This window comes from Oncorhynchus mykiss, unplaced genomic scaffold, assembly GCF_013265735.2.
Source record: "Oncorhynchus mykiss isolate Arlee unplaced genomic scaffold, USDA_OmykA_1.1 un_scaffold_196, whole genome shotgun sequence".
NCBI lineage: Eukaryota > Metazoa > Chordata > Actinopteri > Salmoniformes > Salmonidae > Oncorhynchus > Oncorhynchus mykiss.
In genome coordinates, this window is record NW_023493679.1 from 466,706 (window position 1) to 480,000 (window position 13,295).

At 51.3% G+C, this 13,295-nt stretch overlaps 1 protein-coding gene across 2 annotated transcripts in view; it reads right to left on the bottom strand.

Annotated features, from left to right (window-relative positions):
• Window positions 1-2,559: 2,559 nt before the first annotated feature.
• LOC110517081 (actin-related protein 2/3 complex subunit 1A) overlaps window positions 2,560-13,295 on the bottom strand; it is a 17,454-nt gene continuing 6,718 nt past the window's right edge. Inside the window, exons 6-10 of one of the 2 annotated variants that reach the window (XM_036972867.1) lie at window positions 12,735-12,947; window positions 12,407-12,482; window positions 11,894-12,087; window positions 5,644-5,734; window positions 2,560-2,657 (exon numbers count right to left, since the gene is read on the bottom strand). In XM_036972867.1, coding sequence (XP_036828762.1) covers window positions 2,619-2,657; window positions 5,644-5,734; window positions 11,894-12,087; window positions 12,407-12,482; window positions 12,735-12,947 — 613 coding nt within the window. In that variant the 3' untranslated portion in view covers window positions 2,560-2,618. Of the gene's footprint in view, window positions 2,658-5,643; window positions 5,735-6,720; window positions 6,797-11,893; window positions 12,088-12,406; window positions 12,483-12,734; window positions 12,948-13,295 lie in introns of those variants that run through there. The other variant, XM_036972868.1, reaches the window with a different exon arrangement.

The window sequence follows — 13,295 nt, forward strand, 5'->3', positions numbered from 1 at the left end:
TAAACTAGGGTGGGAGAGAGAGAGGGTAGACTAGGGTGGGAGAGAGAGGGAGGGGGTAGACTAGGGTGGGAGAGAGAGAGGGTAGACTAGGGTGGGAGAGAGAGGGAGGGGGTAGACTAGGGTGGGAGAGAGAGAGGGTAGACTAGGGTGGGAGAGAGAGAGAGGGGGTAGACTAGGGTGGTAGAGAGAGAGAGGGGGTAGACTAGGGTGGGAGAGAGAGGGGGGGTAGACTAGGGTGGGAGAGAGAGAGAGAGGGGGTAGACTAGGGTGGGAGAGAGAGAGGGTAGACTAGGGTGGGAGAGAGAGGGAGGGGGTAGACTAGGGTGGGAGAGAGAGAGGGGGTAGACTAGGGTGGGAGAGAGAGAGGGGGTAGACTAGGGTGGGAGAGAGAGGGAGGGGGTAGACTAGGGTGGGAGAGAGAGAGAGAGAGGGGGTAAACTAGGGTGGGAGAGAGAGAGGGTAGACTAGGGTGGGAGAGAGAGGGAGGGGGTAGACTAGGGTGGGAGAGAGAGAGGGTAGACTAGGGTGGGAGAGAGAGGGAGGGAGTAGACTAGGGTGGGAGAGAGAGAGGGTAGACTAGGGTGGGAGAGAGAGAGAGGGGGTAGACTAGGGTGGTAGAGAGAGAGAGGGGGTAGACTAGGGTGGGAGAGAGAGGGGGGGTAGACTAGGGTGGGAGAGAGAGAGAGAGGGGGTAGACTAGGGTGGGAGAGAGAGGGGGGGTAGACTAGGGTGGGAGAGAGAGAGAGAGGGTAGACTAGGGTGGGAGAGAGAGAGAGGGGGTAGACTAGGGTGGTAGAGAGAGAGAGGGGGTAGACTAGGGTGGGAGAGAGAGGGGGGGTAGACTAGGGTGGGAGAGAGAGAGGGTAAACTAGGGTGGGAGAGAGGGTAAACTAGGGTGGGAGAGAGAGAGAAAGGGTAGACTAGGGTGGGAGAGAGAGAGAAAGGGTAGACTAGGGTGGGAGAGAGAGAGGGAGGGGGTAGACTAGGGTGGGAGAGAGAGAGAGGGGGTAGACTAGGGTGGGAGAGAGAGAGAGGGGGTAGACTAGGGTGGGAGAGAGAGAGGGGGTAGACTAGGGTGGGAGAGAGAGAGAGGGGTAGACTAGGGTGGTAGAGAGAGTGGGGGTAGACTAGGGTGGGAGAGAGAGGGGGTAGACTAGGGTGGGAGAGAGAGAGAGGGGGTAGACTAGGGTGGGAGAGAGAGAGAGAGAGAGAGAGGGGGTAGACTAGGGTGGGAGAGAGAGAGAGAGAGAGGGTAGACTAGGGTGGGAGAGAGAGAGAGAGAGAGTAGACTAGGGTGGGAGAGAGAGAGAGAGGGGGTAGACTAGGGTGGGAGAGAGAGAGAGGGGGTAGACTAGGGTGGGAGAGAGAGAGAGAGGGGGTAGACTAGGGTGGGAGAGAGAGAGAGAGGGTAGACTAGGGTGGGAGAGAGAGAGAGAGGGAGGGTAGATGAGACTCCCCTCTTCATTATCCACCTTCCCTGTTTCTTGTTCTGTTCCACCAGATGCATGTGATCATTTCCTTCTGTTGGAAGGGCTTAGTCTGGCTCCTCCACACAAAGTAACAGACAGAAAACAGACTGGTGACTCAGTCATGTAGAGCAGAGTAACAGACAGGCAGGCGACTCGGCAGAGCAACAGACAGACAGGCGACTCGGTAGAGCAGAGTAACAGACAGGCAGGCGACTCGGCAGAGTAACAGACAGAAAACAGACTGGTGACTCAGTCATGTAGAGCAGAGCAACAGACAGGCAGGCGACTCGGTAGAGCAGAGCAACAGACAGGCAGGCGACTCGGTAGAGCAGAGTAACAGACAGGCAGGCGACTCAGTAGAGCAGAGCAACAGACAGGCAGGCTACTCGGTAGAGCAGAGTAACAGACAGACAGGCGACTCGGTAGAGCAGAGTAACAGACAGGCAGGCGACTCGGTAGAGCAGAGTAACAGACAGACAGGCTACTCGGTAGAGCAACAGACAGGCGACTCGGTAGAGCAGAGTAACAGACAGACAGGCGACTCGGCAGAGTAGAGTAACAGACAGACAGGCGACTCGGTAGTGTCAATTGATTCTTTATTTCTCCTGCAGCTGAATTAGACACATCATAGGTACATCCTCCATCTAATGACATAGAAACCATCCCAAATAGCACCCTAGTTCCTTTACAGTAAACTATTTCTGACCATGGGCCCATAGGGACACATCACAGAGGATAGCCACTATAGGACTCTGGTCTAAAGTAGTGCACTATATAGGGAATAGTGTGCCATTTGGTCACATTGGCCATTCAGCACATCCTTCAATGGTAACTTAGTGTTGTAGTGCCGAAGTCGTTTCAGAGACAAAACACCTGTTGTTATTATTATTACATTTAAAAAAAACACACTGATGTGGAATGGTACATCCCGGGGTCGTCAAGTTGACCTATGACCCTTCCTTTACATAAACAAACAATCAGCGGTAATGTCATGTCAGCTCAGAGAGGGTGTCGGTGTGTGTGTGTGTAGTCAGATACTTCTTAGCGTGGTCAGACTGTTACTGGCCGCTTGGAGGGGGGGGGGGGGGGGGGGGGGGGGGGGGGTTGTCAGGGAAAGGGGGGGGGGGGGGGGGGGGTTTAGCTGGTCCTTCACATGATCCTCAGCCCCTGGATGGACGCCTCCAGACTCTGAGGAGACAACAACACATTGGTCAATAACAGAGTCACCCAGTCTACTGACTAAGTCTGGTCTTCAGCTGGGGGCCATGTTGTCCTCTGTCAATAACAGTCTACTGACTAAGTCTGGTCTTCAGCTGGGGGCCATGTTGTCCTCTGTCAATAACAGTCTACTGACTAAGTCTGGTCTTCAGCTGGGGGCCATGTTGTCCTCTGTCAATAACAGTCCCCCAGTCTACTGACTAAGTCTGGTCTTCAGCTGGGGGCCATGTTGTCCTCTGTCAATAACAGTCTACTGACTAAGTCTGGTCTTCAACTGGGGGCCATGTTGTCCTCTGTCAATAACAGTCTACTGACTAAGTCTGGTCTTCAGCTGGGGGCCATGTTGTCCTCAGTCCATAACAGTCTACTGACTAAGTCTGGTCTTCAGCTGGGGGCCATGTTGTCCTCTGTCAATAACAGTCTACTGACTAAGTCTGGTCTTCAGCTGGGGGCCATGTTGTCCTTTGTCAATAACAGTCTACTGACTAAGTCTGGTCTTCAGCTGGGGGCCATGTTGTCCTCTGTCAATAACAGTACTGACTAAGTCTGGTCTTCAGCTGGGGGCCATGTTGTCCTCAGTCCATAACAGTCCCCCAGTCTACTGACTAAGTCTGGTCTTCAGCTGGGGGCCATGTTGTCCTCAGTCAATAACAGTCTACTGACTAAGTCTGGTCTTCAGCTGGGGGCCATGTTGTCCTCTGTCAATAACAGTACTGACTAAGTCTGGTCTTCAGCTGGGGGCCATGTTGTCCTCAGTCAATAACAGTCTACTGACTACGTCTGGTCTTCAGCTGGGGGCCATGTTGTCCTCTGTCAATAACAGTCTACTGACTAAGTTTGGTCTTCAGCTGGGGGCCATGTTGTCCTCTGTCAATAACAGTACTGACTAAGTCTGGTCTTCAGCTGGGGGCCATGTTGTCCTCTGTCAATAACAGTCTACTGACTAAGTCTGGTCTTCAGCTGGGGGCCATGTTGTCCTCAGTCAATAACAGTCTACTGACTAAGTCTGGTCTTCAGCTGGGGGCCATGTTGTCCTCTGTCAATAACAGTCTACTGACTAAGTCTGGTCTTCAGCTGGGGGCCATGTTGTCCTCTGTCAATAACAGTCTACTGACTAAGTCTGGTCTTCAGCTGGGGGCCATGTTGTCCTCAGTCCATAACAGTCCCCCAGTCTACTGACTAAGTCTGGTCTTCAGCCGGGGGCCATGTTGTCCTCTGTCAATAACAGTCTACTGACTAAGTCTGGTCTTCAGCTGGGGGCCATGTTGTCCTCTGTCAATAACAGTCTACTGACTAAGTCTGGTCTTCAGCTGGGGGCCATGTTGTCCTCAGTTAATAACAGTCTACTGACTAAGTCTGGTCTTCAGCTGGGGGCCATGTTGTCCTCAGTCAATAACAGTCCCCCAGTCTACTGACTAAGTCTGGTCTTCAGCTGGGGGCCATGTTGTCCTCTGTTAATAACAGTCTACTGACTAAGTCTGGTCTTCAGCTGGGGGCCATGTTGTCCTCTGTTAATAACAGTCTACTGACTAAGTCTGGTCTTCAGCTGGGGGCCATGTTGTCCTCTGTCAACAACAGTCTACTGACTAAGTCTGGTCTTCAGCTGGGGGCCATGTTGTCCTCTGTTAATAACAGTCTACTGACTAAGTCTGGTCTTCAGCTGGGGGCCATGTTGTCCTCAGTCAATAACAGTCCCCCAGTCTACTGACTAAGTCTGGTCTTCAGCTGGGAGCCATGTTGTCCTCAGTCCATAACAGTCCCCCAGTCTACTGACTAAGTCTGGTCTTCAGCTGGGGGCCATGTTGTCCTCTGTTAATAACAGTCCCCCAGTCTACTGACTAAGTCTGGTCTTCAGCTGGGGGCCATGTTGTCCTCTGTTAATAACAGTCCCCCAGTCTACTGACTAAGTCTGGTCTTCAGCTGGGGGCCATGTTGTCCTCTGTTAATAACAGTCCCCCAGTCTACTGACTAAGTCTGGTCTTCAGCTGGGGGCCATGTTGTCCTCTGTTAATAACAGTCCCCCAGTCTACTGACTAAGTCTGGTCTTCAGCCGGGGGCCATGTTGTCCTCTGTCCATAACAGTCTACTGACTAAGTCTGGTCTTCAGCTGGGGGCCATGTTGTCCTCTGTCCATAACAGTCTACTGACTAAGTCTGGTCTTCAGCCAGGGGCCATGTTGTCCTCTGTCAACAACAGTCTACTGACTAAGTCTGGTCTTCAGCCGGGGGCCATGTTGTCCTCTGTCAACAACAGTCTACTGACTAAGTCTGGTCTTCAGCTGGGGGCCATGTTGTCCTCTGTCAATAACAGTCTACTGACTAAGTCTGGTCTTCAGCTGGGGGCCATGTTGTCCTCTGTCAATAACAGTACTGACTAAGTCTGGTCTTCAGCTGGGGGCCATGTTGTCCTCTGTCAATAACAGTCTACTGACTAAGTCTGGTCTTCAGCTGGGGGCCATGTTGTCCTCTGTCAATAACAGTACTGACTAAGTCTGGTCTTCAGCTGGGGGCCATGTTGTCCTCTGTCAATAACAGTCTACTGACTAAGTCTGGTCTTCAGCTGGGGGCCATGTTGTCCTCAGTCAATAACAGTACTGACTAAGTCTGGTCTTCAGCTGGGGGCCATGTTGTCCTCTGTCAATAACAGTACTGACTAAGTCTGGTCTTCAGCCGGGGGCCATGTTGTCCTCTGTCAACATTTCATTCCAGTGAATATCATTAATTACATTCTACTTTAAGAAAAAAAGAAAAATCCCAATGTGATGACAACTAATTAATGAACCTGACCAGGAATGTGTCTCCGTGTGTGTGTGTGTGTCTCCGTGTGTGTGTGTGTGTCTCCGTGTGTGTCTCCGTGTGTGTGTGTGTGTCTCCGTGTGTGTCTCCGTGTGTGTCTCCGTGTGTGTCTCCGTGTGTGTCTCCGTGTGTGTCTCCGTGTGTCTGTGTGTGTCTGTTACCTTGAAGTCCCAGATGGTCATGGCTCCATCGATGCCCGTGGTGCAGAATTTACGACAGTCCCTCTGGTCTCCCTCATAGATAGAGACCTGACTGGAGGAGAGACAATATAACAGGGTCAGACAGTCCCTCTGGTCTCCCTCATAGATAGAGACTTGACTGGAGGAGAGACAATATAACAGGGTCAGACAGTCCCTCTGGTCTCCCTCATAGATAGAGACTTGACTGGAGGAGAGACAATATAACAGGGTCAGACAGTCCCTCTGGTCTCCCTCATAGATAGAGACTTGACTGGAGGAGAGACAATATAACAGGGTCAGACAGTCCCTCTGGTCTCCCTCATAGATAGAGACCTGACTGGAGGAGAGACAATATAACAGGGTCAGACAGTCCCTCTGGTCTCCCTCAGAGACAATATAACAGGGTCAGACAGTCCCTCAGTTCTCCCTCATAGACAATATAACAGGGTCAGACAGTCCCTCAGGTCTCCCTCAGAGACTAGAGACAATATAACAGGGTCAGACAGTCCCTCTGGTCTCCCTCATAGATAGAGACCTGACTGGAGGAGAGACAATATAACAGGGTCAGACAGTCCCTCTGGTCTCCCTCATAGATAGAGACTTGACTGGAGGAGAGACAATATAACAGGGTCAGACAGTCCCTCTGGTCTCCCTCATAGATAGAGACCTGACTGGAGGAGAGACAATATAACAGGGTCAGACAGTCCCTCTGGTCTCCCTCAGAGACTAGAGACAATATAACAGGGTCAGACAGTCCCTCAGGTCTCCCTCAGAGACTAGAGACAATATAACAGGGTCAGACAGTCCCTCTGGTCTCCCTCATAGATAGAGACCTGACTGGAGGAGAGACAATATAACAGGGTCAGACAGTCCCTCTGGTCTCCCTCATAGATAGAGACTTGACTGGAGGAGAGACAATATAACAGGGTCAGACAGTCCCTCTGGTCTCCCTCATAGATAGAGACCTGACTGGAGGAGAGACAATATAACAGGGTCAGACAGTCCCTCTGGTCTCCCTCAGAGACTAGAGACAATATAACAGGGTCAGACAGTCCCTCAGGTCTCCCTCAGAGACTAGAGACAATATAACAGGGTCAGACAGTCCCTCTGGTCTCCCTCATAGATAGAGACCTGACTGGAGGAGAGACAATATAACAGGGTCAGACAGTCCCTCTGGTCTCCCTCAGAGACTAGAGACAATATAACAGGGTCAGACAGTCCCTCAGGTCTCCCTCAGAGACTAGAGACAATATAACAGGGTCAGACAGTCCCTCTGGTCTCCCTCACAGATAAACACTACAGTCGTGGCCAAACGTTGAGAATGACACAAATATTAATTTTCACAAAGTCTGCTGCCTCAGTTTGTATGACGGCAATTTGAAGATACTCCAGAATGTTATGAAGAGAGATCAGATGAATTGCAAAGTCCCTCTTTGCCATTCAAATAAACTGAATCCCCCAAAAACTTTTCCACTGCATTTCAGCCCTGCCACAAAAGGACCAGCTGACATCATGTCAGTGATTCTCTCGTTAACACAGGTGTGAGTGTTGACGAGGACGAGGCTGGAGATCACTCTGTCATGCTGATTGAGTTCAAAAAACAGACTGGAAGTTTCAATAGGAGGGTGTTGCTTGGGAATCATTATTCTTCCTCTGTCAACCATGGTTACCTGCAAGGAAACACGTGCCGTCATCGTTTCTTTGCAATAAAAGAGTTTCACAGGCAAGGATATTGCTGCCAGTGAGATTGCACAATCAAATATTAATCGGATCATCAAGAACTTCAAGGAGAGCGGTTCAATTGTTGTGAAGAAGGCTTCAGGGCGCCCAAGAAAGTCCAGCAAGCACCAGGACCGTCTCCTAAAGTTGATTCAGCTGTGGGATCTGGGCACCACCAGTACAGAGCTTGCTCAGGAATGGCAGCAGGCAGGTGTGAGTGCATCTGCACGCACAGTGAGGTGAATACTTTTGGAGGATGGCCTGGTTGTCAAGAAGTGCATCAAAGAAGCCACTTCTCTCCAGGAAAAACATCAGGGACAGACTGATATTCTGCAAAAGGTACAGGGATTGGACTTCTGAGGACTGGGGTAAAGTCATTTTCTCTGATGAATCCCCTTTCCGATTGTTTGGGGCATCCGGAAAAAAGCTAGTCCGGAGAAGACAAGGTGAGCGCTACCATCAGTCCTGTGTCATGCCAACAGTAAAGCATCCTGAGTACCAACACATCCTCCGAGAGCAACTTCTCCCAACCATCAGGAACAGTTTGGTGATGAACAATGGCTTTTCCAGCATGATGGAGCACCTTGCCATAAGGCAAAAGTGATATCTAAGTGGCTCGGGGAACAAAACATCGATATTTTGGGTCCATGGTCAGGAATCTCCCCAGACCTTAATCCCATTGAGAACTTGTGGTCAATCCTGAAGAGGTGGGTGGACAAACAAAAACCCACAAATTCTGACACACTCCAAGCATTGATTATGCAAGAATGGGCTGCCATCAGTCAGGATGTGGCCCAGAAGTTAATTGACAGTATGCCAGGGCAGATTGCAGAGGTCTTGAAAAAGAAGGGTCAACACTGCAAATATTGACTCTGCATCAACTTCATGTAATTGTCAATAAAAGCCTTTGACACTTATGAAATGCTTGTAATTATACTTCAGTATCCATAGTAACATCTGACAAAAATATCTAAAGACACTGAAGCAGCAGACTTTGTGCAAATTAATATTTGTGTCATTCTCAACTTTTGATAGATTAGAGACAATATAACCAGGTGCAGTGTGTGTGTGTGTGTGTGTGTGTGTGTGTGTGTGTGTATCCTACGTGATAGAGTTCTGGTGCAGTGTCTCCAGGGCAGTGTGTGTGTGTGTGTGTGTGTGTATCCTACGTGATAGAGTTCTGGTGCAGTGTCTCCAGGGCAGTGTGTGTGTATCCTACGTGATAGAGTTCTGGTGCAGTGTCTCCAGGGCAGTGTGTGTGTGTGTGTGTGTGTGTGTGTGTGTGTGTATCCTACGTGATAGAGTTCTGGTGCAGTGTCTCCAGGGCAGTGTGTGTGTGTATCCTACGTGATAGAGTTCTGGTGCAGTGTCTCCAGGGCAGTGTGTGTGTGTGTGTGTGTGTGTATCCTACGTGATAGAGTTCTGGTGCAGTGTCTCCAGGGCAGTGTGTGTGTGTGTGTATCCTACGTGATAGAGTTCTGGTGCAGTGTCTCCAGGGCAGTGTGTGTGTGTATCCTACGTGATAGAGTTCTGGTGCAGTGTCTCCAGGGCAGTGTGTGTGTGTGTATCCTACGTGATAGAGTTCTGGTGCAGTGTCTCCAGGGCAGTGTGTGTGTGTGTGTATCCTACGTGATAGAGTTCTGGTGCAGTGTCTCCAGGGCAGTGTGTGTGTGTGTATCCTACGTGATAGAGTTCTGGTGCAGTGTCTCCAGGGCAGTGTGTGTGTGTGTATCCTACGTGATAGAGTTCTGGTGCAGTGTCTCCAGGGCAGTGTGTGTGTGTGTGTATCCTACGTGATAGAGTTCTGGTGCAGTGTCTCCAGGGCAGTGTGTGTGTGTATCCTACGTGATAGAGTTCTGGTGCAGTGTCTCCAGGGCAGTGTGTGTGTGTGTGTGTGTGTGTGTGTGTGTGTATCCTACGTGATAGAGTTCTGGTGCAGTGTCTCCAGGGCAGTGTGTGTGTGTGTGTGTGTGTGTGTACCCTACGTGATAGAGTTCTGGTGCAGTGTCTCCAGGGCAGTGTGTGTGTGTGTGTATCCTACGTGATAGAGTTCTGGTGCAGTGTCTCCAGGGCAGTGTGTGTGTGTGTGTATCCTACGTGATAGAGTTCTGGTGCAGTGTCTCCAGGGCAGTGTGTGTGTGTGTGTATCCTACGTGATAGAGTTCTGGTGCAGTGTCTCCAGGGCAGTGTGTGTGTGTGTGTATCCTACGTGATAGAGTTCTGGTGCAGTGTCTCCAGGGCAGTGTGTGTGTGTGTGTATCCTACGTGATAGAGTTCTGGTGCAGTGTCTCCAGGGCAGTGTGTGTGTGTGTGTATCCTACGTGATAGAGTTCTGGTGCAGTGTCTCCAGGGCAGTGTGTGTGTGTGTGTATCCTACGTGATAGAGTTCTGGTGCAGTGTCTCCAGGGCAGTGTGTGTGTGTGTGTATCCTACGTGATAGAGTTCTGGTGCAGTGTCTCCAGGGCAGTGTGTGTTTGTGTGTATCCTACGTGATAGAGTTCTGGTGCAGTGTCTCCAGGGCAGTGTGTGTGTGTGTGTATCCTACGTGATAGAGTTCTGGTGCAGTGTCTCCAGGGCAGTGTGTGTGTGTATCCTACGTGATAGAGTTCTGGTGCAGTGTCTCCAGGGCAGTGTGTGTGTGTGTGTGTGTGTGTGTGTGTGTGTGTATCCTACGTGATAGAGTTCTGGTGCAGTGTCTCCAGGGCAGTGTGTGTGTGTGTGTGTGTGTGTACCCTACGTGATAGAGTTCTGGTGCAGTGTCTCCAGGGCAGTGTGTGTGTGTGTATCCTACGTGATAGAGTTCTGGTGCAGTGTCTCCAGGGCAGTGTGTGTGTGTGTGTGTGTGTGTGTGTGTGTGTATCCTACGTGATAGAGTTCTGGTGCAGTGTCTCCAGGGCAGTGTGTGTGTGTGTGTACCCTACGTGATAGAGTTCTGGTGCAGTGTCTCCAGGGCAGTGTGTGTGTGTGTGTGTGTGTGTGTATCCTACGTGATAGAGTTCTGGTGCAGTGTCTCCAGGGCAGTGTGTGTGTGTGTGTGCCCTACGTGATAGAGTTCTGGTGCAGTGTCTCCAGGGCAGTGTGTGTGTGTGTGTATCCTACGTGATAGAGTTCTGGTGCAGTGTCTCCAGGGCAGTGTGTGTGTGTGTGTACCCTACGTGATAGAGTTCTGGTGCAGTGTCTCCAGGGCAGTGTGTGTGTGTGTGTGTGTGTATCCTACGTGATAGAGTTCTGGTGCAGTGTCTCCAGGGCAGTGTGTGTGTGTGTGTATCCTACGTGATAGAGTTCTGGTGCAGTGTCTCCAGGGCAGTGTGTGTGTGTGTGTGTATCCTACGTGATAGAGTTCTGGTGCAGTGTCTCCAGGGCAGTGTGTGTGTGTGTGTATCCTACGTGATAGAGTTCTGGTGCAGTGTCTCCAGGGCAGTGTGTGTGTGTGTGTATCCTACGTGATAGAGTTCTGGTGCAGTGTCTCCAGGGCAGTGTGTGTGTGTGTGTATCCTACGTGATAGAGTTCTGGTGCAGTGTCTCCAGGGCAGTGTGTGTGTGTGTGTACCCTACGTGATAGAGTTCTGGTGCAGTGTCTCCAGGGCAGTGTGTGTGTGTGTGTGTGTGTACCCTACGTGATAGAGTTCTGGTGCAGTGTCTCCAGGGCAGTGTGTGTGTGTGTGTATCCTACGTGATAGAGTTCTGGTGCAGTGTCTCCAGGGCAGTGTGTGTGTGTGTGTATCCTACGTGATAGAGTTCTGGTGCAGTGTCTCCAGGGCAGTGTGTGTGTGTGTGTGTGTGTATCCTACGTGATAGAGTTCTGGTGCAGTGTCTCCAGGGCAGTGTGTGTGTGTGTGTATCCTACGTGATAGAGTTCTGGTGCAGTGTCTCCAGGGCAGTGTGTGTGTACCCTACGTGATAGAGTTCTGGTGCAGTGTCTCCAGGGCAGTGTGTGTGTGTGTATCCTACGTGATAGAGTTCTGGTGCAGTGTCTCCAGGGCAGTGTGTGTGTGTGTATCCTACGTGATAGAGTTCTGGTGCAGTGTCTCCAGGGCAGTGTGTGTGTGTGTGTATCCTACGTGATAGAGTTCTGGTGCAGTGTCTCCAGGGCAGTGTGTGTGTGTGTGTGTACCCTACGTGATAGAGTTCTGGTGCAGTGTCTCCAGGGCAGTGTGTGTGTGTGTGTATCCTACGTGATAGAGTTCTGGTGCAGTGTCTCCAGGGCAGTGTGTGTGTGTGTGTGCCCTACGTGATAGAGTTCTGGTGCAGTGTCTCCAGGGCAGTGTGTGTGTGTGTGTGCCCTACGTGATAGAGTTCTGGTGCAGTGTCTCCAGGGCAGTGTGTGTGTGTGTGTGCCCTACGTGATAGAGTTCTGGTGCAGTGTCTCCAGGGCAGTGTGTGTGTGTGTGTGCCCTACGTGATAGAGTTCTGGTGCAGTGTCTCCAGGGCAGTGTGTGTGTGTGTGTGTGCCCTACGTGATAGAGTTCTGGTGCAGTGTCTCCAGGGCAGTGTGTGTGTGTGTGTGCCCTACGTGATAGAGTTCTGGTGCAGTGTCTCCAGGGCTGTGTTACGGTCCTCTGTGGTCGCTCTCTTGTCCATGTTTCTGAAGCGCTCCATAGCGGAGATGTTTCTCGTGATGGAGGCTTTGGGAAGGTCCAGCTTAGAGACAAACGTCAGGGATCCTCCGTCATCACAACGGAACAGCATGGGACAACAGTCATGACCCTGAGGAGAGACAGACGGAGAGAGAGACACGGGGAGAGAGAGACAGACGTCAGGGACCATCCGTCAGACACGGGGAGAGAGAGAGAGAGAGAGAGAGAGAGAGACAGAGAGAGAGAGACACAGAGAGAGACGGAGAGAGAGAGAGAGAGAGACGGAGAGAGAGAGAGACGGAGAGAGAGAGAGAGACGGAGAGAGAGAGAGAGAGACGGAGAGGGAGAGAGAGAGACGGAGAGAGAGAGGGAGAGAGAGAGACGGAGAGAGAGAGAGGGAGAGAGAGAGACGGAGAGAGAGAGACAGAGAGAGAGACAGAGAGACTTACCGCTGCCACCACGCTGTTCTCAGAGATGAAGAGAACACTGAGCAGAGGGAGGAACTCAGTCTTCAACTGAGACGGACTGAAACACACACACACAGATCATTGAACAGAGCGACCGAGTTCCACCACACTCACACAGTCTGAATACACAGCGCTAGATAAACCCCCCTAGAGAGACTCACGTGGATCCCTTGGTGCCGTCCACCACAGTAACAGTCTGAATACACAGCGCTAGATAACCCCCCCTATAGAGACTCACGTGGATCCCTTGGTACCGTCCACCACAGTAACAGTCTGAACACACAGCCCCCCCCCCCCCAGAGAGACTCACGTGGATCCCTTGGTGCCGTCCACCACAGTAACAGTGGAGTCGTGTGAGACCCAGGCCAGTCTGTTACCAGAGGAGGAGAAGGACACAGAGTGGACCCATCCTCCCCCTCCGGCACCCCCAAACTCAGCCAGCACCGCCCCAAACGGCATCTTGGACCCCCAGGGGGTGGGGCCGGGCTTCTCCTCCACCTCCTTGATGTAGGCCGAGAACACCCTGGGGAGAGAGAGAGAGGGGGGGGGGTAATATATTATAACTATTGATCAGGGGGCTGTACGTATCAATACCTATTGATCAGGGGGCTGTACGTATCAATACCTATTGATCAGGGGGCTGTACGTATCAATACCTACTGATCAGGGGGCTGTACGTATCAATACCTACTGATCAGGGGGCTGTACGTATCAATACCTATTGATCAGGGGGCTGTACGTATCAATACCTACTGATCAGGGGGCTGTACGTATCAATACCTACTGATCAGGGGGCTGTACGTATCAATACCTACTGATCAGGGGGCTGTACGTATCAATACCTACTGATCAGGGGGCTGTACGTATCAAT